The sequence below is a fragment of the Lissotriton vulgaris genome, chromosome 8, assembly GCF_964263255.1.
Source record: "Lissotriton vulgaris chromosome 8, aLisVul1.2, whole genome shotgun sequence".
In the NCBI taxonomy this organism is placed as follows: Eukaryota; Metazoa; Chordata; class Amphibia; order Caudata; family Salamandridae; genus Lissotriton; species Lissotriton vulgaris.
The window spans coordinates 1,571,243,640-1,571,270,463 of record NC_141696.1 but is presented as its reverse complement, the minus strand read 5'-3'; the positions used below and the strand labels follow the sequence as shown (position 1 = coordinate 1,571,270,463).

The 26,824-nt window shown below is 46.7% G+C and overlaps 1 protein-coding gene across 2 annotated transcripts in view; it reads left to right on the top strand.

Moving 5' to 3' along the window:
- POGLUT1 (protein O-glucosyltransferase 1) overlaps positions 1 to 26,824 on the top strand; it is a 161,000-nt gene that overhangs the window by 116,833 nt on the left and 17,343 nt on the right. For both annotated transcript variants that reach the window (XM_086935855.1, XM_086935854.1), the window contains exon 9: positions 12,482 to 12,649. In XM_086935855.1, coding sequence (XP_086791981.1) covers positions 12,482 to 12,649 — 168 coding nt within the window. The remainder of the gene's footprint in view (positions 1 to 12,481; positions 12,650 to 26,824) is intronic.

The following is a 26,824-nucleotide window of genomic DNA, read 5'->3' as shown; positions in this document are numbered from 1 at the left end:
CTTCGGGATGCTAGTGGTCTGGAACTCTCTCCCGAGTGGGGTCTGCCTGCGACTTCTGATGCACCATCAAGGGACGTCGCTCCTTATCACGTGGTTATTAGGAAGGCTGCTGACCTTCTTAGCTTAAAGCTGCCCACAGTGGAATACAAGCCCAACATTCTCACAGAAGTCCTGCATTCTCCTTCTTCGATTGTGGAGCCAACTCTGCCGTTTACTGATGCCTTGTCAGATCCAATTAAGGAGATTTGGAAGAGGCCGTTGTCTGCTCCTGCAGTTTCAAGGGTTATTGCAAGGCGCTATAGGGTGGCTCCTGATGACCCTGCTTTTCTTTCTACGCATCCATCTCCGGAAAGTCTTGTGGTTCAGGCGGCTTGCTCTAATAGGGCTGCAGGCTCTTTCCCTCAAGTGCCAGCTGATAAAGAGTCTAAGAAATTGGATCAGGCTGCGAAGAAGACTTTCTCTTCTGGGAGCATGGCTCTGAAGTCATCAAATGCTACTTGCCTTTTAGGTAGATATGTGCACGCGCTGATGGACTCAGTGAAGCAATTGTCTTCAAAACTTCCTGAGGAGGATAAGAAAAACTTTAATGAAGTGGTCTCTGACACTCAGGCTGCGGCCCGCATGGTCATTCAAAGCGGCATGGACACTGGATTCTGTTGCCAGAATTATGGGCTCATCCATTGCAACCAGGAGAGCCGCATGGTTAAAGTCTTCTGATTTCTCAGCCGATGTACAATCTACTTTGCTGGACTTACCCTTTGACGGGACTGGCCTTTTTGGTAAGACGGCTGATGTGGCCTTGGAAAGGTTTAAAGACAGCCGTGCCACTGCGAGATCTTTGGGTCTGCAGATGAGAGGGTCGACGGCTAGAAAATTCAAGGGATTTGGTAAATCTTCTTTTCGTCCCTTCAAGCAGGGCCAACAACAACAGCAGCAGCAGCAAAACCCTCTATATAGGTCCTATAGAGGTAGACAGAGGGGTCGTGGACGTGGACGTCAAGTCTCCTCTTCCTCCACTTCCTCCAATAATGCCCAAACCCCACCCGCATCAGCAAAGCAGCCCTAGATCCACCATTCTGGATCATGTAGGGCCAGTAGGGGGTCGGCTTACTCACTTTCTACGAGATTGGGAATCGGTTACATCAGATCTTTGGGTTCTCAATCTCGTAGAGAATGGGTATGCACTTCCTTTTCAGGAGTTCCCTCCCAATTACCCTCCTTGCCAAGGTTATTGCTCGGAGGACCACCTGCTTCTCCTGCAGGAGGAAGTCCTGGCACTGTTTCGAAAGGGTGCAATAGAGGTGGTTCCAGAGCAGGAGAGGGGTCAAGGGTGCTACTCCCGGTATTTCTTGATTCCCAAGAAGGATGGCAGGCTTCGGCCGATCCTGGATCTCAGGATTTTGAACCTCTATCTCAAACAGGAGAAGTTCAAAATGCTCACCCTTGCTCAGGTTCTTCTGGCGCTGATGGAAGAAGACTGGATGGTGTCGATCGACTTGCAGGATGCGTATTTCCACATCCCAATCCTGAAGTCGCACAGGAAGTATCTCCGTTTTACGGTGGGATCGCAGCACTACCAGTTTGCGGTCCTCCCGTTTGGACTTACTACTGCGCCTCGAGTTTTCACCAAGGTGATGGCTGTGGTGGCTGCACATCTCAGAAGGTCGGGGATTCCAGTATTCCCGTACCTGGACGATTGGCTGATCAAAGCAGAGTCGCCGGAGATGGTGCTCCATCATCTGCAGGAGACAACTCAGTTGTTACACAGGTTGGGTTTTTCGATAAACGTACCCAAATCTCACCTGGTGCCCTCCCAGCGCAACCTGTTCATAGGTGCGTTACTGGACACTTCTGTATGTCGTGCATTCCCTCCACCTCAAAGGATTCGCGACATTCAGGAAATGGTACCTTTATTCTTCAATGGGGCGGTTGTTCCAGTCCTGAAGGTCCTTCGCCTGCTCGGTCTGATGGCTTCTTGCATTCTGTTGGTCAGTCATGCACGCTGGCACATGAGGGCGCTCCAGTGGTGCCTCCGCAGGCAGTGGTATCAGCACAACGGAGATCTCAGGGAGTCAGTGAGGATCTCCAGGGAAGCTGCAGCGGATCTGTCTTGGTGGGGCGTGGAAGGCAATCTGTCACAAGGAAAGCCTTTTCAGCTGCCTCCATCAGTGGCCACAGTGATATCGGATGCATCCACTCTACGGTGGGGTGCTCATCTGGGAGACCTGGAGGTCAAAGGTCTTTGGTCTCCGGAAGAAAGGTTGTTTCACATCAACCTTCTGGAATTGAGGGCGATACGTTTGGCGCTCAAGGCCTTCCTCCCTTCCCTTCGCGGTCGTTCGGTTCAGGTCCTAACGGACAACACGACCGCGATGTGGTACATCAACAAGCAGGGAGGTGTAGGGTCGCAGTGTCTCTGCAGAGAGGCTCTGCGTCTCTGGTCCTGGGTTCAGGACCATCAGATTTGTCTGGTGGCAAATCATCTGGCCGGAGTTCTGAACGTGCGTGCAGACAGTCTGTCGGCAGTTCTCTGCCGACCACGAGTGGAGGCTTCACCCGGAGGTTGTTCACGACCTCTTTCGGATGTGGGGGACTCCTCGGGTGGATCTATTTGCCACTCGCGAGAATGCTCACTGCCCTTCTTTCTGCAGTCTCCAGTATCCGATGCAAGGAGCATTGGGGGACGCGTTTCAGTTGAGTTGGGGAGATCGACTCCTTTACGCGTTTCCCCCCATACCTTTGATTCCTCGGGTTCTGAGGAAGATTCGTCAAGACCGGGCCCAAGTCATATTGGTTGCTCCGGTTTGGCCAAGAAGGGTGTGGTATTCGGACCTACTCCACCTATCCTCTCACCCGCCGCTCCGTCTCCCTCACAGGGCAGACCTCCTCTCTCAGTTGGAGGGGCAGGTTCTACACCCCCACCTCCAGACATTACACCTTCATGCCTGGAGATTGAACGGGGCAACTTGAGTTCTTTTTCTCTCCCTCACGAGGTGGTGGATGTTATTCTCTCTGCCAGGCGTGACACCACTAAGTCCATTTACTCCTATAGGTGGACAAAATTTGTTTCTTGGTGCAGGGAGAGGGATGTTGACCCTTTTGAAGGCTCATTTGTCTAATATTTTACAATTTGCCCTTTATCTGGCACAGCAAGGTTTGGCTGTGTCCACGGTCAAGGGTTATCTTTCGGCCTTATCGGCGTTTTTATGTTTGCCGGATCAGCCTTCTCTCTTTAAATCTCCGGTGGTTTTGAGATTCTTGAGGGGTCTTTTGAATAGGTTTCCTCCTACTCCTTTTATTGTTCCTCATTGGGATTTGAATCTTGTGCTGACCTTTTTGATGGGTTCTCCCTTCGAACCCTTGCACAAGTGTCCATTGAGGCTTCTCTCTTTTAAAACAATTTTCCTCGTTGCAATCACCTCGGCAAGGAGGGTAAGTGAGCTTCAAGCTCTAAGTTCCAAACCCCCATTCCTGACCATTCATGCAGAAAGGATGGTTCTTAGGACCAGGGCTGCTTTTCTGCCTAAGGTGGTGACTCCTTTCCATCTTGGGCAGTCCATTACCCTTCCTACCTTCTATCCTCCCCCTCACCCGTCTAAGGAGGAAGAGAGGCTGCATCGCCTGGACCCTAAGAGGGCAGTGTCTTTCTATCTGGACAGGACTAAGGACTTCCGGGTGGACGACCAGCTGTTTGTTGGCTTTGCTGGCTGCAAGAAGGGCAGAGCGGTGCACAAGCGCACTCTTTCCAGGTGGATAATCCTGTGCATCAAGATCTGCTACTCCCTTGCGGGTAAGGACCCTCCTGAGGGTATTAGAGCTCATTCAACTAGAGCAAAGTCTGCAACATCTGCTTTGTCTAGGGGTGTGCCTGTTGAGGATATTTGCAGGGCCGCGACTTGGGCCTCCCTCCACACTTTCGCGAAGCATTACTGCTTAGATACCGAGGTGAGGAGGGATGGCCACTTCGCGCGTTCTGTCCTCCAAGACTTCCTGGTGTAGCAGAGTGGACACCCTCCTCCGGGAGTGGGGACTGCTCTGGGAATCTATTCACAAGGTGAGGAATCCACACGGCAGATGTATCTATCAGAAGAACAAGTTACTTACCTTCGGTAACGCTTTTTCTGGTAGATACTATATCTGCCTGTGGATTCCTCACTGACCCACCCGCCTCCCCTTTGTCTACTCTGCTATACCTGGTCTTTCTGTATATATAATTATAATACTGTTGTATTGATTTGGTTCTATTTGTACTGTGTACATTGTATATTTGCATATTTGCTATCGTTGGTCCGTCCGTGTGCCTCGAAGGCACGGAAAAAAGGGCGGAACTGACGTCATCACGCCGGCGTGGGCCTGATATGGGGTCGGTGACGTCAGACGGAGTCACGCGCGATGCCGTGCTCCTGTGACATCCTCCACGTCGGCGTGCTACGAAGAAAATTTCCGAACGTTGCTGACGCAAGGGGGATATTCACAAGGTGAGGATTCCACAGGCAGATATAGTATCTACCAGAAAAAGCGTTACCGAAGGTAAGTAACTTGTTCTTTAGGCTCCGAGTGAATTTTCCCGATTTATGCCCTTATATAGGTACAATTCACATTGCCCTAATATAGGCATAGAAATCAAGCCCTTATTTAGACATAGCCATGCCTGTATTTGGTCTGCATGGTCTACTTCCACCCGTACCAAACGTCACAACGATTTCTTGGAAAATTGGCTAAAGCAGTTAGGTAACTTCCCCTTGCTTGAATATTGATTTATCCAAGAACTCATGTACTTTGCAAAGAACGACTATTCCTTAGGGGTTCTTTCCTGACGTTATTATGCCCGACTTTACGTCAAACTATGGCATTCCTAGACTCCTTCAAGGTATAAATATACCTTCACTTGCTCTAGCAAGTCACGGTTGCGGAGCAGTTGGACTATCTACTTGCCCGACGCAGCTCGCTACAGCAAGTGTCGAATGAAGCCGACCCTCCAGCAGACGCACTGATCAGGAAGCTGTCTCTTCTATGTGAGAATCCAGCTCCAGTGTTTCCGCTTCCCTTGCGGGGTGTTGGGAAATCGAGTCCCGAGGCAGAGATACCAGACCTCCCTTCATTCTAACTAAGGTATGGAGCTGGTTAGAACCTAGAGATATCTTGGATAGATTCTTGGCAAAGAAAATGAAACCTATGCTAAACAATACTTACTTCTTCCCACGTACTAGACTTAGGTTAGGTACACTGGGGTTTTGGTATTTTAGAAGCACCAGTTGAGTTTTTTAGTAATTGTTATTTATGTATGTATTTTTATATGTCTTAGAAACCATACAATGCTCTTACAGTATTATTTTATAATATTGTTCTCGCTGTACACATTATACTTTGCGGTCTGCATTACGATTGTAGCAGTTCACTTTTCTTGCATGAGAAAGAAGACTGTTCAATAAAACGTTTTTTTGTTGAAAACGCCAGTCTCTCTATTTCTCTGCAACTCTGTTAAAACAAAGCATACACGATTGACTGAGTGAAATACTTATCTGTTGTTTCCGCGACTCTAGAGATATATTTCTTATTCTTGGGAAACAAAGTTGTCATGTTTATGCGGTTGTCAGAAACTAATCCCTTCTTGTGAATTCGAGAAAGTTTCTAATTACCTCCTGAGCTAGCTGGCACTCACTATTAAGTTTAGTATATTCGATAGAGATCTAGTCGACCTCAGTCCTACGTCTAAACTATAGGATATATTATTCCAATGCGTCGAGCCTATTGGTAATATAGGAACTACACTACACTGACCGCTGCTGCTAGAAGTAGATGCTGGGGGTCGCATTACAAGGCGGCATGCCTTTGAAGCTTCCCTCTTAGAGCACTAGGCCCATCCTGGGGGAGGTGGTGTGACACCTCTGCCTGGGATGTGCATCGTCTCTGGTCATAGAGTGCAGAGGCTCTCCACCCAGGGGTCCAGAAACATGTCTGTGTGTGGCAGGCTGCCTAAAGCCAGTCAGTGCTCACACCAGGGTCGGTAGGTTTTCAAGGGGCACCTCGGGGGTGCCCTCAGAGTACGTTTTAATGAATCTCCCCTGGGCATCAGTGTGGATTTATTGTGAGGAGTAATTTGGTTCTAAACACTTGTGTGCCCAGTGAAACCATCATGGTGCAGTGGAGCTAGAGTTGTCGAGTTTACAGCCCATGTTCTCCTTATGGCTTCCCTAGCACTTACCATATTTAAGAATTTTCCTATGTATTGTAGGGGCATAACTACTCGTACAGATATGCACTCACCTGTGGTATATTGCACCCTGCCTAGGGCTGTAAGGCCTGCTAGATGGGTGACTTATCTGTACCTACAGACAGTGTCGGCTGGTATGGCACTGTCGACTTTTTTGTTTTTCCCCTTACAAGGGCATGCAAACTGCTACGGCAGGGGCATGGCCTTAGTGAGGGGGGTCCGAGGGGACCCTCTTCGGCTTCCAGCCCTTAGGTACCAAGGGCTTCACTTACGAGGGACGTACAGGGGGCAGAAGTACCAATTGTGGATACGTTTTGGGGAAGAAGCACTGGCACGAAGAACCTGGTGGGGAGTGCACTACAATTGAAACCAAAATCAAATACCAGGCAAAAAGTGGGGGCGATCCATGTCAAAAGGCACTTTCTCGTAGGTCTTTTACCTATATCCATGCAGTGTGTGTGGGCGTGGTACACAGAGATGTGTGCCAAGTCTAATCTTCAGTTTAGTCTGCACGGAGACAAGCAGTCTGCAATGGAAGAGTGCCAGGCCTTGGTGAGGGGACCCTAGGGTGGCACAATTTGTCCTGCTACCCTTAGGGTCCCTCTTAGTGTCAATACCTAGGTACCAGGGGTCCCATTTACTAGGGACATACAAGGGATACTGAAGTGGTGCCAATTGGTAAACAAAAGGTACAATTTAGGGAAGGTGCTCTGGCACAGGGGACCTGGTTGGCAGGGACCCAGTGCACTTGCAGTCAAAATTACATCACTTTCCAGGCAAAAAGTGGGAGCTAACCATATATAAAAGTGGCACTTTCCTACACTATCCTTCATGTGTGACTGATAAATGGGGTTGCCTTCCTGGCAGGTTGCATCCATCAAATGTGGCATGACGATGTAAGCTCCGAATACCTCCCTGTGAAATCTGTTCTTTGTACCCTATGGCAATCAGTTGTTACTGAGCAGTATCTAAGAAGAATGACGCCCACTGCTCTTCCATTTTCACGCTAGCATCCTAGCGGTGGAGGCTCTCAGTAGCTTGTGTCCTTATCTTCAGTTTGAATTCTAGTATTACCATCCTGGATTTGATACTTGCAGAGTAGGCAGGAGACTCTGCCAGCTACAGGCTTGGAGATGCAGCAGTGAAAGAGGCCTCCTGAATACAGTGCTGCGTACCAATACCTACATAGCTGGAGGGAGGGAAGTACTTTCTGTGGAGATGAGAGACTAACTTAGCTCATGGCTGGCAAGTTAAACCTGCAGAACACGGCCTTTAAATGTTCTCCTGGAGTAGGATAAGAGCTCTTGATCGATGTCAATCATTGGTACCAAAAGAGGAGTCACAGATTTGGCTGCCACGGGATCTCTGGCACATCGCCAAGATTGCAGCAGCCCCGGACGAAAAACCCATCATCAAGGAAGCCGTCAATATCTGTTTTGCAATCCCTGAAAATGGGCTTGAAGCTAAAATCTTCTGACGTGCAGTCTGTCATGGCTGCAATTAGTAAATCAAAAAAGGAAATCTAAAATGGAGCTTTCATCTCGAGGTCAAGGATTAAAGGACAAGTGCAAAGATCTGTAGAATCTTCTATGGATGGATGCTCTCTAAATCAGGGGCCTGGTAGCAAAGAATTCAATGACCATAGATTTTCCCCCAGCTGACACCGGGTGTACCTGCACAAGGCATACTCCTACACTCAATACACCAAGTAGGCCCTCTGCACTGGAGATGGGATACAGGTTCCAGTGAGGTTATCTGTGAAGTTTTCCATTTTATCGATCGAAAATGATGCACCTACCTTTTCTTTCAGACATTCCATGCCTGTAGGCTGTCCAGGTCCGTCTTCTATCAAGGACCAGGAGACAGTTAACATCACGGGCGAGGCATCTTTTTCTGCGTGCCGGAGGTGGCCGTCCTGATTTTGATACGTTCCCAGACACACCGCAGGTTGAAACTCGATGAACACTATTTCCTAAACTGTCAAGTGCCTGTGACTAAGGATGCTATCTGACATGCTGTTACCTCCCCAGCAGCACATTTTAAGGTTCGACTGGACTTTTCAGCTTGCATGAGACCATATAGTGGGAACTGAAGCACTATATTGTCTTGTCCCCAAATTAAAAGAAAAATGTCCAGGTGGTCCTCAGCTGTGACTATGAGTAAACTGGACTGTGTCCTTAACTGTACACTGTTGACCACACACACTTGGTCACCTGGACGTCACTGGGAAAGATTATTGCCCAGATGCCTGCAGGGGGTCCTGTGGTGTTTTGGGGGTAGGACCAGCATGGTTCTCCTGTACGATCACCCTGCACACCTGCTGTTAGCCGCAGGACCCACACAGGATACTGCCCGATGAGCTCTGACAGACCCAAGAATGGAATCCATGCTGGTGTCAAATCACCTTTTTGGACACATTGTTACATCTCTTCACAGCTGCTGTGGTACACACTCATTGTCGTTACCCCTAGAGGTCCCTCCGAAGAGCATTACCACATGACCCCATACTCACTCTGTCATAGCCCACGACGCCCTTGCTTCAAATTAATGCAGATGCTTTTTACAGGCGTGGGCAGAAGTATCAGAGGACACCAGCTCCCAAGCCTCACATTATCACCTCTTTCCGTATGTGATTTATAACCATGCATTCCACAAAGTTTTCCTTCTACGTCCAGCACAGCACAGATGTGTCTTATTGATGGTTGTCCTGGTACGCCCAACAGTACCTGGAAATGCAGCACAAACGTCCAACAGACCATATAACGCTTCTCCAAGACAGCTCAGACAAACCATACAGCTGACTATCACAGGACTCGCGCCATCATCGACCTTAATACAACTTATTTGGTCTTGTGCGCATATTTTTTTAGTTTACTCTGTCACAGCCTAACTAGAACGGCTGGCAGTGTCATGTACACAATACTGCACCAGAGTTATATCACTCCTTTTATCAAGTTACAGTGCTGAACCATTTAGAACAACATAAACATAAACCAGAGATAAATCAGATGATGATGACTGAAATGAATGGGGTATCCCAAAAGACTTGGGAAAGGGCATGCAGATACTAAAAGTGCTCCATGGGGCCCTACAGAGGGTAGAGGTGTGCTGTGTCAGTGCTCCTAAGGTTGATGTGATGAAACTGAGTGTCTTTAAAGCCTTCATACAGCTGGGCTTGAGTGAGGTGATCATGAGTGGACACGGGCACTCCCTGCCTCCTTTTCATTTTGAAAAGTCATGGAAGTTCTTATTGTGCGCAGCAGTGCCAGATTCTCGGCGCATCCCTTACCCATAGTGCAGGAATGTAAACAAGCATTTACAATGCAATGGTTTTGCCTTTGTTAAAGTTTGAGCTATTGGCAATGCTCTTGACGTTATTTTTATTTATGTTTTTTTTTAACATAAATGGCATTGTCATTTGCAATGCCACTAGCTTTATCTTTCGCAAATGACACCTACAGAGAGCCCCCCCAACACACACCCACACAGAGCCCCCCCACACACTGCGAGCCCCCCCACACACTGCGAGCCCCCTCCACACACTGCGAGCCTTCTCCACACACTGCGAGCCTCCCCCACACACACTGAGAGCCCCCCACACACTTAGAGCCCCCTTATCGTAACGGACCTTCATGCTCTCACTATATCTAGAGTTGACACGAACACATGCTTGTCCGTCAATGCAGGACCAGATTCGGGGGCGTTCCCGAGAATTTTTGGCTTTTGGCTACGTCACGCTACGTCAGCCGAAAGCCAATTCTCGGGAACGCCCCTGAATCTGGTCCGGCATTGCCGGCACCTGCCTTCCTGCTCGGGACGCGCTGCTATTGGCGGAATTTTGATCCTGCCGTGACTTATTCAGGTAATTTACGAGCACATTTTTCTGTTTTATACGCACATACAAAGCAGTAAGAATACGGATCACTTTACATTTAAATTGTGTTGCATATACATTTGGCCAATTTATTTATGTTAAAAAAAAACATAAATAAAAATAATGTCAAGAGCATTGCCAATAGCTCAAACTTTAACAAAGGCAAAACCATTTGTTTTCCTAGTGCCTAAACAGCACCCAATCTTTCCAAATAAAGCATGTTACTGGTTGACATTTCTTAAAGCGCCCCGGAGCTATCCACTCTTCCAATTTCTGTTCCCGAAACTAATAGGAGCTTCTGATCTGGACTCTTGGGCGTCTGTCGCCCCCAGTTTGGTCCAAAAAAAGACTTGCGAGCCCCCCCCCCCCCACACTCCCCGAACAGTCCTTCTCCACTGCTCTTGTCGAAGTACCTACTTCAAAGCTCTGCACAGAATGGCGTACTCTTTCAATGGATAAACAACAAACAATGTGAACGATACGATCCCTTATCCATTGAGCTGTCAAAGTTCCTGTGCCAAACAGAATCTAAGTGAATGAAAGCAAAACCAGCCGATACCCAAAAAAACTCATTAACTGTCTTCCTGGCCTGGCTGAGAAACCCACTTCTAAGCGTAAGGGGAAGCAGAGCCTGCACCACAGCATCATACAATCTCTACTGCAAAGAACAGACCACCTCTACAAAGCCTGCAGCATGCGTCCTCTCACCTCTTTTCAGACAACAGTCCACGGCCTTATCTGCCGCAGTACTGGGCGCCGTCCCTGCCAACAGCCGCGGGGAAGAGGATGGAACTGGCCTCTTTCAAATGGCGCCGCTTACAGCGCAACGGACGCGGGGAGCAGTGCAGCAAAAACGATACAGGGAAGGATGGCGCGGTACGGGGGAGTGTTTGAGCAGCTTGAAGTGTCACCCAGCGCTGCCCAAACGAACAGCTGCCACCCGCGTACTGACACCGCTAGTAGCCGCTCTCCACCACCATTCGGCTATCCGGCCTCAGGATAACACACACTCTCTCAAACTTCCTGCAGTCCACCGGAAGTTCTGCCCCCCAACTCTGCCCCCATGTGCCGTTGTCAAGGGCCCCGAGACGCTGCGCGTGCCAGACGCGACCTTTCCATTGGCTGAAAGCTCGGTGATACAGCGGTCGTGACGTCACTTGAGAGAGGAGGAGCAGTAGTTCGGGGTGTGCGACACGGAGGGCCTCGGGTTGGGGAAGTTGTGGATATCCAGCAGCCTCCTCTTATGCAACTAAGTCTTGGTGCCGGCCACACTGTGGGAAGGCAGAGGGTGGAGAGCGAAATGCCGCTTTGGCGCTCCGAGCAGGATAGATGATCTCAACTCGGACACACCTGGCGGGGTAAAGAACGGCAGAAGACGGATGCGGGTGCCACGCCTTCACCCAATGGGTAGTGGGAACGGCAGTGACGATGCTTTTCCGCTGTACGCTGATCTGACCGCTTGCAGTGCAAGACGTCACCTGGGATTCTCCCGGATTTCCCTTTCCAGCCACGCCCCTTTTAACCTGAATAAGTCATGGCAGGATCAAAATTCCGCCAACAGCAGCGCGTCCCGAGCAGGAAGGCAGGTGCCGGCAATGCCGGACCAGATGCAGGGGCGTTCCCGAGAATTGGCTTTCGGCTGACGTAGCGTGACGTAGCCAAAAGCCAAAAATTCTCGGGAACGCCCCCGAATCTGGTCCTACATTGACGGACAAACGTGTCTTCCAATGGCTAGCCTCCATTTATGGAGCTAGCCAATGGAAGACGGGGGCGGATTCCAAGCCCCATACTATAGTCATTAGGTTTTCGCCTGCGCGAAAAAGCTGCGCAGTGCGCAGCTTTCGCCAGGCAAAACCTAAAAATAAAGTGCCTTAGTGTGATGCTGTAATGTGGACAAATAGGAAATCAATGCAGTCAACCTGAGTGCCTGGATTTATCTCTTCAACCTTTCAACATCATTACACTAAGACACTATTTATGTGGAGTCTGGCCAGGGTGTGCGTATGTGGCGGGTAAGATATGACAGCATATGCTTGTAAATACATTCACGTGATCTGATGTGTAAAGCTATTCTTCGGGCCTGACCTTCTGACAACAGGATAGCCAGAAATAAGGCATCAGAGGCAGCTACAGGGTAGACGTTAAGAGGCCGCTTCATCCATAGAAAAACGCTCTCGAGAAGGAGTTAAGATAGTGGGAACAATTATCTGTTTTTAAGCCAGTGAGGAAGCCTGCAGAGGCTGAAAGCCTCGCGTTGCAGGGACAGGATGACTGCTGGTCTTGGGCAGTGTCTGTATGGTGAACAAATGAAGGATTATGTGTTAAAGGCCTGAATCCGTCACTATGAATGAACTCTTTTAATCTTGCCGTGTTGGGCTTGTTTCTCTCTGCAGGTACCTGTTCAATTTCCGGGGCGTGGCAGCCAGCTTCCGCCTGAAGCATCTCTTCCTTTGCGGCTCCCTAGTCTTCCACGTGGGTGATGAGTGGCTGGAGTTCTTCTACCCTCAGCTCAAGCCTTGGGTGCATTATATCCCGGTGCGGCAGGACCTGTCTAACCTCAGGTACGTGCAGTGGGTACATTCCATCATGGTCCTGCAGGACTCTTCTGATATGCTACGTGCAGTAAACATCTTCCTCTTACAATGTTTGTGATGGCTAGTTTAGGGTTGAAAGTCCCCGGGGCAGAGTACATGCTTCCTAAATTGTCACTCTGGCTGTCCCAAAATGGTTTCTTGTTAGGGTAACCCATGTCATAAACATCATGCCAAGTGTTCTACATCAATTTTATATTTTGCTCACTATATAATATGGCTGACTCCCTTCCCCGTGACATTAGTAACTGTTGGTGGCATCTCATTAGTAGTTCTAGGGGCACATGCCCTTTGCTGTCGGAACCCTAGCCCGGACACTGCCTGCTGGCTTTTCCCACGTAGGATTTCATCATCAGGCATCTAAACCCCCTATTATTTTTGCGTTGTGCATGAGTGTGCTGATCCGCATGGTTGAAGACCCTCAAGCTACGGCCCCCTTGGATGTATGCATCCATAATGTTTAGTGATTGTGCAGTTCTCTTCCCGGCCCTCGATATGTTTCTAGCGCTACGTGTTCCTTGCATCCTGCCTGAAGAACTGATCGTAAAGCCAAGTGCATGTTTTTGAGTCTGGATTCATGTAATACATTGGATAATTGTTTGTGGTGGGTGATTACCCATCTAATGGAATAATCACAAGCCTTGTCAGGGTGAACCCGTAACGCCACTAAATAACCCTGAGCTCAGCCCCCCTGGTAGCCACGGCACAGAGCATGTAGGGCAGTGTGTAACGTATTTATGCAGTACCAAAACTGCAATAAAGTAAAAAAGAAAACAATAAAAATCCCAAACCAAACTTGAAAAATAGCATAAAATGTAATAAACAAAATGACAAAAATCCAATTAGGGGAACCAAAGATATGAGTTAAAAAAAAAAATTCAAGTAGAAATAGTGTCAAAAGGCATCCTTTGCCAATGATAGTCAATGTTTGTGGTAGACCGGGACCTAGGCATAGTTTGCAGCTGACCGCAATGGAGTACCGGTTGGATACTTAACCTAAATTCATCCTCTTAAAATATTTTATCTTCTGACTTTGCTCCTTTAAGCCCCAATCCACCAAGGAGTACACGTCTGAAGCCCCCCCAGGACCACAGAGGTGGCACTTAGAGACTTATAGGGTATCAGGCAGAGGCCGAACTGCAGGCTGCAGTCTAGGTTCAGTTGCCACTGGGCAGTTGCTAGAAAATGCATCTTCTACCTTGTTGTGTCCTTGTAGATGTAACAGGAAGTCAAGTTTATGATCCTATAGTCCACTTATTTGTCCTGGGTACAAGAGATGGAGCAGGTTCAGTCTTCAAGGCTGTTCTCCTATCTCAGACAGATGGTTCAGCCCTCTTCTTAACTTCACATCTTCAGAGATCTCTGAAGGGGAGAACCTGGACATTCTTCATTTATTCTTGGTGCAAGGTAGAGGGTGGGAATAACTCGAGCATGCCTTAACCAATGGGGTAAAAGTTTCCAGGACCACCCTACCCAAGGTGGGCAGTTTCCAGATGGCATAAGTCTTTGGCATCACTGTACTTGGGCTCTGAAGGCTGGGGGTGTACCTGTGGTGCTACTGTGATACTCCTAGGCTCCTCCCACTTCTAACACTAAAATCAAGTTTGAGGCTGTCACTGTTCACCCAATCAACCCAGAGACCGATATCTGGTGGAACAAAGCGGGGTGTTCCATCAACCAGACAGTGTATACACAGGAATTGTTTTGCCATCCTGTTTCACTGCCTTTCAAGTGCACCCCTAGTTTTATATGCAAATCCTAGAAGACCTGCCAAGCGGGATTAGACACTGTAATGTCATAAATAGTCTCACTGTGATTCAAGCCTGCCTGCCTTGGGGCGGGGATTCAAAGGAAGGGCCCTGCCCAGGTGTCAGCTAACAGTACCTGTGATAGAGGAGGCCTCTTTTAAGTTAATCCAGTTCCTGGGCCCAACCCCACTGGCAATTATGTTAAGGGAACATTACCCAGTCCTTTGTTTTCTGATGTTGGAGTAGTTTTCACAGCTCTTCAAATGCAAATTACTGGCTGGCAGATGTGGGAGAGCCAATAGAAATTTAGCCCATTGAATGGGATTTGTAATAACTATTAAAACAGTGTTTAATTATTTTTTTTTAGCTAATCCCATTCCCAAAATGCAGTTTTGGGATTTTCAATCTGTGCTCTGGTTTTCTATATAGAACAGCTTGGCCTGCCACAGTGAAAAATAGCTCTTCAGTGCAAATCATTGTAAGGACATGTTAGCATTACATCTGTGTCATACTTTTAAATACCATGCGCCCTGCCTTGTGGGGCAAAAGGCCTACATAGGCGTGATGTATTAATATTTAAAGGGGAGATTTTTACTTCTTAAAAGTATATTACTTGATAGGTAGAATTGCAGTGCGTTAACTGCCACAGTCAGGCTACAAGGGTTGATCTGAAGCCATGTTCTATACCCTGTGGTGAGTGGCACAATAGGTGCTACAATCCACTACTGATGCTAGAGACATTTTGTTCCATCTACTAGGGACGTGTATGCTAGTTAAATATACATGTTGTATGGTATTGCATTGCAATTGCATTTATATAGCGCTTACTACCCCTGACGAGGCGTCAAAGTGCTTTTTCGGCATGTAGCACGCTACTCCGGGACCCATAGAGGATTAGTGTTGAATTAGTATAGTGAAACATGCAAGTACATTTTAAGTGGTGGATAGGTTAGTCAGTTATTTGGATTTGGAATGATAGCAGAAGGATAGAGGAGGAAAAAAAGGTTTGTATTTAAATAGCGCCTGTTACCCCTGATGGGGTGTTGAAACATGCTATTCAGGAAGCCCATAAAGGATTAGTGGTTAATTAATATGGTGAAATATGAAAGTAATTTCAGTGGTGGATATTAGTCAGTTATTTGGAGTGAGAAGGATAGCAGAGGGATAAAAGGGGAAGAAAGGTTTGCATTCATATAGCACTTGTTACCTCTGATTGATGTTGAAGCGCTTTTCTGGCGAGTACCACGCCACAGGGGTGTATGTGTGTGCAGAGGTGGGTGTATGTGTGTGCAGAGGTGGGTGTATGTGTATGCAGAGGTGGGTGTATGTGTGTGCAGAGGTGGGTGTGTGCAGAGGTGGGTGTATGTGTGTGCAAAGGTGGGTGTATGTGTGTGCACAGGTGGGTGTATGTGTGTGCACAGGTGGGTGTATGTGTGTGCACAGGTGGGTGTATGTGTGTGCATGAGTAGGTATATGTGTGTACAGTTGGGTGTATGTGTATACGGGTGTATGTGTGTGTGTGTGCACAGGTGGGTGTATGTGTGTGCATGAGTAGGTATATGTGTGTACAGTTGGGTGTATGTGTGTACGGGTGTATGTGTGTGTGTGTGTGTGTGCGCGCACAGGTGGGTGTGTGTGTGTGTGCACAGGTGAGTGAGTGGACGGATGCTTTAGTTACATTAAAACATTGTGCACCTCATGTCCATTAAAGCTAGGTGGGTCGCAAAAGTCTGTGGTTCTAAAATTGGGTTTGGGTAGCACTGTTCTAAGAGGTACCGGCACCATGCACCTTCTGTGGTACATTGCTTTAAAAGGGCCGGTACTTCTTTATTTTGAGAGGGAAAGTCCCTGCACTCATCACAAGTGACGCAATACTTTTGAATGGAGAGTACCTGCACTTCTCAAGAGTGACGTAATACTTTTGATTGGAGAGTCCCTGCACTTATCACAAGTGACGTAATACTTCTGAATGGAGAGTACCTGCACTTCTCAACAGTGACGCAGTACTTTTGATTGGAGAGTGCCGGCACTTCTCAAGAGTGACACAATACTTTTGATTGGAGAGTCCCTGCAATTATCACAAGTGACGTAATACTTTTGAATGGAGAGTACCTGCACTTCTCAACAGTGATGCAGTACTTTTGATTGGAGAGTGCCGGCACTTCTCAAGAGTGACACAATACTTTTGATTGGAGAGTCCCTACACTTATCGCAAGTGACGTAATACTTTTGAATGGAGAGTACCTGCACTTCTGTAATGGCCGGATTTTCCGATTAGATGGGATCAGCCCCTAGGGGCCCCTATAACCCAGCCAAAACGTACTCACCTCCCTCCTTAGAACGTATTCACAATGGATATAGATATATATATATATATATATGTATGTACAAGTCGTACCTAAGGATGGGGAAATAGCAATAAACATGCATAAGTTTTCTACTATATCTTATTCACATCAGTTAGTCTCGCGGCCACTCCGACCCAGACTGATCTACCCCAGGGCAGACATGACACACAATCCGGTGCGTCTACACATGGGCCTGCAGAACCCAATGCTCTCTTTTCCAAACGGTTTACAATCCGGCAAACCTACACGCCAGTAATCCCCCCTGGCGCTCTCACTTACACAAGCCACAATCCTGTGGGTATACACGCTGGTAATCCACCCCAGCGCTCTCACTAACGCCGTATATCAACGACGACCACATTCCTATGAGTACCTATCGGAACAATTTCTTCTTTGTCTACTTGGGATAAAACTATAATAATAGAATTTAGTACGGTTTCCAAATAGTATAATGTGCCCCTTATCCTTGGCATCAGAGGTCCACTTCGCTCCCTATTTATGTGATCACCACTTACCTGATTGGGGTTACTCATCCATTCACATAAACACCGACCACCTAGAAGCCACGTTTACCAAGATTGAACAAGAATACTCGGCACACATCCGTTCACTAAGAACTAGGGTATTTATTGTCAATAACATATAACACAATACTATGCAACACGAATTATGCAAAGAAAAGGAAAAGGTAAGGATTAGAATGCGTGCTTATTATAAAGAGGGCGGATGTCACCTTATTAATGTGAAGTCGGGACTCGGCAGTCATCTAGGTTCCCTTCTCGTCTCTGTGTCCTGGCTCGTCTCGCAGTCACACCCCAGCCGTCACAAGTACACGTCTGCACCGCTAGGCTCAACCTCGTCTGCTTCCCTCCAGGCCACTGGAACCTTGCTGATTATTAGCTACCGTCTCTCTTTCTCTCTCTGTTTCAGTGCGCTCCGCGCTTATTCTCCTTCAGTCTTTCTCAGAGAGTTTCGGTCTTAAATCTTTCTCGGACTTCAAAGATGGCGACTGTCCGCCATGAAATAATTAATGGCAGAGATGCTAACGGCTAGATGCCGCCTACGGACTGACTGACGACTAACTAACCCCTTCGCTAATATCAAAGCCTGTTCCTTCATGGAAAGCTACGGCCAGCAACCTGCCGCCCACCAAATTCTTGTACCTCCCCGTACCAAGGACACGTTCCCAGCCGGCCGGCCTGAAGTTGTGTCTTCGGAGTGGAGAAAAATACATTCCTTCGATAAGGGCCAGCCCGAGCCGGTTCTCTCCAAGCGAACAACAGCTTGAAACTAAAACATTACACTTGACCTAGAAGGCCTCTCGAGCTACCAGGCAGAGAGCAAGATGGAGTCTGTCTCGTTTAAGGCCTACAGGGCCCGCAATATGCGTAACTCCATGGAAAATATCCTAACACGTTAGCAAATGGGCAAATCATGATTAATACTTATGTATCTATCCCCTAACTTAAATTCATAAGCCCTACTCTAAGGAAAGGGACACGAAAATACTCTACTATATAAAAGGCAGGGATCCTGTCTATAGTCCTAATCCCTATACTATGGGGGTGATAGGCTGGAGTCACTCTCCACCATTCTCCCTCTTAAAGGAGCCAGAAAAGGGCAGCCATTACATTACACCCCTTGACTCCAGTCTATTTAACCACATACTAAATAGAACTCACATCAGTAGAAGAATAATAGGAAACAAAATTAACTGACCTATGTCTCTTGCTAAGTCTACAAAATTGGAGCAGGGAAGGAATGCACTGAATAAAGCAACAAATAGCTATTAAAACACAAATGGCAACGATAACTCCCCCTAAAATCTGTCGTAAAGAGTGCAAGTCAGGTAACCAATTAAAGAGCCAGTCAAAGAAACCCTGATCTATGTGTTGTCTAATTTCTGCAGTCAAGTCGTGGAGTTTGTCAATATGGGCCTGGATTGATTTAGAATGGTCGGACAAATTAAAACAGCATAGGCCTTCAAAATCAGAACATTCATGTCCATGTTTTAACAAAAGATAATCAATAGCAGTGTGATTCTGTAAAATAGCTCTACGTTCGCCTTGGGCATCTAATAACAGATCAGATAAAACAGTAGAGGTTTGATTGATGGACTTAACCATCCAGCAGGCCATCTTGCCGATTGTTTTGGCATTGTAAACGGCCAACGCAGGGACTCCAATAATAGAAAAAGCTAAACCAAGATATTCCGATTTAGAGTAAAGATGGACAGAGGAATCACAGTCCTCATGCAATGACATTGAATCACGTACCATACGGGAATGTGAATTAGGATGTGAGGAAAACATTAATAAACTCAATCTAGTGATGGCACATGGACCACCAGAAATATTTGCAGGAATATAAGGCCAGGATGAATTCCCGCAAGAAAAGAGCCAGCCAGATGGCAATAACATGGAACGATAATAACTAGGGGCAACCAATAAACGTTTACATGTCATATTATTCTTAACAGAGAGACACGAATTCGGAAGTCTCTTCAAACACAGCAATCGTTGATGAGCTGAAAAAGAAGTTGCAGCTTGTATCTTCAGCCTAATACATTCGGTGATAGCTTTAGGATCACATGTCATCACAAAACACAGATCTCCAGGGGTAATATTAAAAGTAGTAATCCGGGAATGAATAGGGATATCGAGGTCTGGAAGAGCAGTACATAAGGGACAAAATTCGTGGGCCGCAAAATCGCCCAGAATAACATTTGGTCGGGCATTCGAGATATTAAAAATATGTCGTAAAGTCTCGGTAGAAGCAGGGACGGCAACCAAGCAGGTCGCCAAAATGTCAGTCACAGACCTCATCGGTGTAAGACAGAAATGTGGAGAGTTCGTCACTCTCTTTGCGAGTGTTATCCAGAAATTAGATGACGTAGTCCACGCGGAACGCGGAACTCGGATTTTCCCATCAGCCGACGTCGGTGGATCCTCTCCTCTCCCGGCGCAGCAGGCCAAAAGGAGTCCAACGCCGACACATCCTGCAGCAGCAGTCCAGAGAATGATCTGAAAAAATACAAATACAGGCCTTAATCATTCTCGTAAGTAACATTTATCAGCTGGGACAGCTTCCCAGCCATCTTTCCCTGGCTTCATCACCAAAACGGTGTTGTCATGACCGGTCGCAATAATATCAGCCTGTTCAGGAGGATTTCTAGGCGATTGCACCCATATTTTAGCTCCAGGAAGATCAGATGATCCGAAGCCTTTTTGTCCTCGCACAGTTAGCAACGTTGGGGCAGAGCCTTTCTTGATCTCACCACTGAAGACAGGCATAATCAATAGCTGAGCAACACGGTCAGACTTTTTGATCAATAAATCAGTCTCACTGCTATTAAGCAGGAGAACCTTGATCTCTCCCTGATAGTCACTGTCAATTACTCCTCCGAGCACTTGAATACCTTTCAGGGCAAGGCCTGATCTGGGGGCAATTAATCCAAAACTACCGGCAGGTATACAGACACCAATGCCAGTTTCAACAATGATTCGGTCTTTTCCTAGTAAGTTTGCATCATTTAAAGCATGCAGGTCTAGGCCTGCGGAACCTGGGGTCGCTCTACATGGAGCCAAAGCACCGGGGGTAATTTCCCAATACATGACAGTGTTGGACAGAGAATTAGGCTTTACATCCACATTTGGAGGAAACAAACGCATCAAAGGGGATTCAGCATGTAACAAAGGGCGATTATTTAAAATCAATAATGCTTGAAACAAAACATCTTTCCAATTCTTATATCGATCTGTCAATTTACGTAATTGTTCTTTTAGCAAACCGTTCATTCTCTCAATCAATCCCGAAGCTTGTGGATAATATGGAATGTGAAACACCCAATCAATGTTATTTTCCACACAGAATTCCTGTACTAATCTTCCACGAAAGTGGGATGCATTGTCTGATTGAATTTGGAATGGGACACCATAGTACAGAATAAGCAGCTCCAGGGTTTTAATGGTGTTCACTTGGGTAGCGTTCTTGCAAGGGAAAGCGACCAGAAGGCCACTATAAGTGTCAACAACTGTACAAATATACTGACAATTCCTGCTCATAGGGAGCGGACCAATGTAGTCGATTTGCCAAATCTGAGCGGGCAATTTACCTCGATGTAACTGGCCCCGAACAATTTGAGGCACTTCCTTCTTTCTAGAATGCTGGCAAATGGGACAATGCAGAATGACATCTTTAATTAAAGAAAAAGGAATATGAATTCCCCTATCGGCAGCCCACCTGCTAGTGGCCTTTTCTCCAAAATGTCCCGCTTTCTGGTGGGCCCATTTCGCCAATCCCGCCAAATCAGAATCTTGCATGTCCACCACTGCCTCAGCAATTTTAGATTTCTCATCTGCAATGTTATGAAAGAATTTATCAAGGGAGTCTATCGGAGTATGAGCATCCACGTGAAAGACTGTTACAGTACTCTGCGGGAGCAGCTCCCAAATTTCTTGCCATAATTCCTTTCCCCACAATTCTTTTGAATGCAATTCCCAATTATGAGAATGCCATGTTGGTAACCATACCGCCAGTCCATTAGCAGTGGACCAGGAATCAGTAAAAATATGACATGTGCCGGGCAATTCTTGTTTCAAAACTTGGTAAACTGCATAGAGTTCAGCATATTGACTACTCTTACCATCACCAGTTGTACTCAATAATTTTTGCGTGATTGGATTATAGGAGACAGCTTGCCAATGTCTTTTCTCACCGATGAATTTTGCTGAACCATCCGTAAACCACACATGTTTTCTATCCTCCGCGGACAGATCATCAAATGATTTACCCCCCTTAACGGGAGATTCCTGCACAACAGGTACGGAACAATCACTTCCAGTCTCATTGGAGGGCGCCTGCGCCACTCGCTCATGTAAAACTGCCACACCTTTCGGACCCACACGTGCCCTGTCCTGAATGTACCATTTCCATTTAATCACGCTCGCCTCTTGAGCATGTCCAATTCGATGAGATTTCGGCGAACTCAAAACCCACTGCATAATGGGAATTTCAGGCCTCAAAACCACAGCATGGCCTAGGGTCAATTGCTCGGTATCCACCAGAGCCCAGTAACAAGCAAGTAGTTGTTTCTCAAAAGGTGAGTAACGCTCGCCAGCCTCAGGTAACTTTTTAGCCCAAAAACCTAATGGCACTTTTTGTCTGCCCTGCTTTTGCCACAGACTCCAATTGGCATACAGACCTTCCACGGACACATTCAAGTCCACATCACCTTCACCCACCGGCCACAAATCCAAAGCATATTGAATAGCTTCTTTTGCCAAATTAAAAGCATTCTGTTGAGACTCACCCCATTCAAACGCATTCTTCTTACGAGTGACTCGATATAATGGAGCCAAAATCTGACTTAGATGGGGAATATGCTGACGCCAAAAGCCAAACAAACCAATGAAACATTGAGCCTCTTTCCTGTTCCTTGGGACTGCAAAATCAAGGATTTTTCGCTTCACCTGTGGGATCACCTCTCTGTGACCTTCATGCCAATTGATTCCTAAAAATTTCACATTTTGGGATGGACCTTGTAATTTATCAGGATTAATTTCCCAACCCTTTGCTCGCAAACAGTCAAGGATCTGATCTAAATGGGACTGTACCTGGTCTTGCGATTCACCTTGAATCAAAATGTCGTCAATATAATGACACACCTGTATTTGTGGATTAGCGGGCACTTCAGACAAATGCTCTGCCACCAGCCGGTGGCAGATCGTGGGACTATGTACATAACCTTGAGGAAGACTCCGGAACGTCATTTGACGTCCATTCCATGTAAAACTGAATTGTTCCTGACACTCGGGGGCAATCGGAATTGAAAAGAAAGCATTAGCAATATCAATAGAAGCATACCATGTACCTGGATGCTTTTGAATTCTCTGAATCAAAGTGACAATGTCTGGTACTGCAACAGCCAATTTAGGTGTATGTTTATTCAACTCTCGATAATCAACAGTCATGCGCCAAGAATTATCACTTTTGCTCACGGGCCAGACAGGGTTATTCCAAGCAGACGTGACCGGAGTAATAACTCCCGCGTCAACCAAATCCTGAATTGTAGCATTAATTTCTTCATGACCACCTGGGATACGATACTGCTTCTGCGAAACCACCTTCGTGGCTAAAGGAATTTTAATAGGGGGCATCCGTAAACGGCCAACCCATACGGGTCTGGTCGAAATGTATTGTCTAGTTCCAAATTGATAACAACCATCATCCAGATGCAAAGTCATTCCTTTTAAAATATCAATTCCAATTATATACTCCAAAAGTGGTACAACTAACACAGAGTATTCTCTACGAGGAATCCTACCAATTTTAATTTCAAGTGTAGTTTGTACTGTGGGGGTCTCTTTCCCACCTAAACCAGTAATCGTGAAAAACTGTCCTTTGAATTTCTTTGATTTTCCATGAATTAAAGTGGCCTCCGCTCCTGTATCAACTAGTGCTCGGGCCCTTTGGATATTACGATGTTTCCAAAAAATCTCAATATCTACATAGGGTCTGTTGTCTCTGTGAGCCCACTTGTGTACTGGAGCTTGACCTATTTCCTAGTCATTTTTCCTGCGTTCTGTCAACCAGGACAAATCAGGGTAAATGCTCTCTGTCTTCTTAGGTATCAAAATGTCATGTTCATATCCGTCTCCATTACGAAACGGATTTTTGTCATTTTCAAAATACTGTGAATTACGGTCAGAAAGTCTGTTACGATCCTCCCTTCTTTTCATTTCAGGGGAATAACTCCTCTCCTCTCTATGTCGGTTGGAAGCACGATCATCTCTCCCCCTTTCTTTTTCCCCCTCTCTCCCTCTCTGGTAATCACGATGAGGGGACACATCACGTTCATAACGCCGATCATCACGGCGATCAGAATCCACACGGCGTCTCTCATCACCACTGTCATCAGAACCACGATCATACTCATTCTTCCTCACACGACGGGCACCCTCCTTCCGATCCAAACCACGCTTACGAAACATATCCCATAAGCGATTATTAGGCTCACCATCAATGTCCTCCCTTTTGACACAATCAGCAATAAGAGCAAGAAACATGTCACGTCTAGAGAACTTATAGTCCCCAGCAGTACGACCCTCAGGTCGAGATTGTCTTTCAGGTGTAAACCACTCACCCAGCTCACCAAGCTGACGAACAGATTCAAGCACAGTAGACAAAGGATTGCCAGTTTGATTAATCAACAAAGTCATCATGACCTGCTTATAAGCAACAGGCGAAGAACGGATAATGCGATTACGCACAGAAGATGTTAAAAGACCATCCAGCAATCTGTCAGAAGTACTAAGAAAGATAGCAGTTTTCATGACTTCCTCCTTCAAACGTTGCGACGCATCGCGCAAAGTGTACCATGGCTTGTCATTAACAGGCCAATCCGATTCAGTAGGATATTTATGATTACAGCCGTCAGACGCAAGCTGGAGCAAAGTAATTTGACCAGCACCATTATAGTTCCGAAAATGATCTTGAATAGTGGAATCAGAACTCAAAGAGCAAAAGCGTAAGCAATCAACAGCATCAAGCATAATACCGGCAGCGCCGAGTTCATAAAGGCGCACCATCCAAGTAAGCAAGGCCTCACCAGGCCGTTGACGAAATCGTTGTAAAATGTCACTAACCTCCTGTTGAGTAAAGTCTTCAATACTATCCAGAGCAACACCACCCGGATTACCAGGAGCTTGTTGTAATTTACGACGAAACACGGGATGAGCAGAAACCTCAGGAAGAGCTTCCGAGGAAGCCCGCATCTTAGATTTAGCAGAACAATCGGGGCAAGATACGTCATCCGAATGGGAAGAACGAGCACGGTCGCTATGAGTAACCGTATCAGTATAAGAAGTAGACTTACAATCACGTCCGGAGCGAGAAGATTCACGCTTATCACCCTCCTCAGCCGAGGAGTCTGAAGCATTTGAATCCCAGATATTACCATCCCACTCATCAGGGTTCCAATCCATTCCGGCTTTTGCTACAACCAGACGCACTTTCCGTGTAGACACACGACCACGGCGATGTTTGTACTTATATCGTGCAATGCGGACCGCAGCTCTTTCGGCTATGGTCTGATATGTTTCAAGTTTGTCGGCAAGCAATTTATTTTGACAGCGCAAAAGAGTATACACACTGTCCTTCCATGTCCTTGAACTGCTTCTGCAGCTGAACAAACTTCTCATGAAGAATTCTGTATGCATTAAGAACAATCCAACCTCTGCGTCCTAAAATAGGAAGCTCATCACCTTTCACTACTGGCGCTTTCTGCAAGCACGAAACTACATCAGCAGGCTCCGCCTGCTCCAAACAAGAAGACCAATTTTCACTCAAACCAGTAGAATCGGCCCACTCACAGGCCAAAGCCTCGTAAGGCGTAGACTCCCAGCCGGGAATCTGAATAGGCAGTTTAAAAACCGACGGAGATTTTTTCGCAAACATATTGACACACAAAAATTATATACACAATTATACACAAAATATTATACGTACGAGCCGAGCGCAAATCAACAAGATCAAAACAATACAGCGCACACAGGCTTCGTAAACAGTTCGTGACGCCAGATGTAATGGCCGGATTTTCCGATTAGATGGGATCAGCCCCTAGGGGCCCCTATAACCCAGCCAAAATGTACTCACCTCCCTCCTTAGAACGTATTCACAATGGATATAGATATATATATATATATATATATATATGTATGTACAAGTCGTACCTAAGGATGGGGAAATAGCAATAAACATGCATAAGTTTTCTACTATATCTTATTCACATCAGTTAGTCTCGCGGCCACTCCGACCCAGACTGATCTACCCCAGGGCAGACATGACACACAATCCGGTGCGTCTACACATGGGCCTGCAGAACCCAATGCTCTCTTTTCCAAACGGTTTACAATCCGGCAAACCTACACGCCAGTAATCCCCCCTGGCGCTCTCACTTACACAAGCCACAATCCTGTGGGTATACACGCTGGTAATCCACCCCAGCGCTCTCACTAACGCCGTATATCAACGACGACCACATTCCTATGAGTACCTATCGGAACAATTTCTTCTTTGTCTACTTGGGATAAAACTATAATAATAGAATTTAGTACGGTTTCCAAATAGTATAATGTGCCCCTTATCCTTGGCATCAGAGGTCCACTTCGCTCCCTATTTATGTGATCACCACTTACCTGATTGGGGTTACTCATCCATTCACATAAACACCGACCACCTAGAAGCCACGTTTACCAAGATTGAACAAGAATACTCGGCACACATCCGTTCACTAAGAACTAGGGTATTTATTGTCAATAACATATAACACAATACTATGCAACACGAATTATGCAAAGAAAAGGAAAAGGTAAGGATTAGAATGCGCGCTTATTATAAAGAGGGCGGATGTCACCTTATTAATGTGAAGTCGGGACTCGGCAGTCATCTAGGTTCCCTTCTCGTCTCTGTCCTGGCTCGTCTCGCAGTCACACCCCAGCCGTCACAAGTACACGTCTGCACCGCTAGGCTCAACCTCGTCTGCTTCCCTCCAGGCCACTGGAACCTTGCTGATTATTAGCTACCGTCTCTCTTTCTCTCTCTGTTTCAGTGCGCTCCGCGCTAATTCTCCTTCAGTCTTTCTCAGAGAGTTTCGGTCTTAAATCTTTCTCGGACTTCAAAGATGGCGACTGTCCGCCATGAAATAATTAATGGCAGAGATGCTAACGGCTAGATGCCGCCTACGGACTGACTGACTGACGACTAACTAACCCCTTCGCTAATATCAAAGCCTGTTCCTTCATGGAAAGCTACGGCCAGCAACCTGCCGCCCACCAAATTCTTGTACCTCCCCATACCAAGGACACGTTCCCAGCCGGCCGGCCTGAAGTTGTGTCTTCGGAGTGGAGAAAAATACATTCCTTCGATAAGGGCCAGCCCGAGCCGGTTCTCTCCAAGCGAACAACAGCTTGAAACTAAAACATTACACTTGACCTAGAAGGCCTCTCGAGCTACCAGGCAGAGAGCAAGATGGAGTCTGTCTCGTTTAA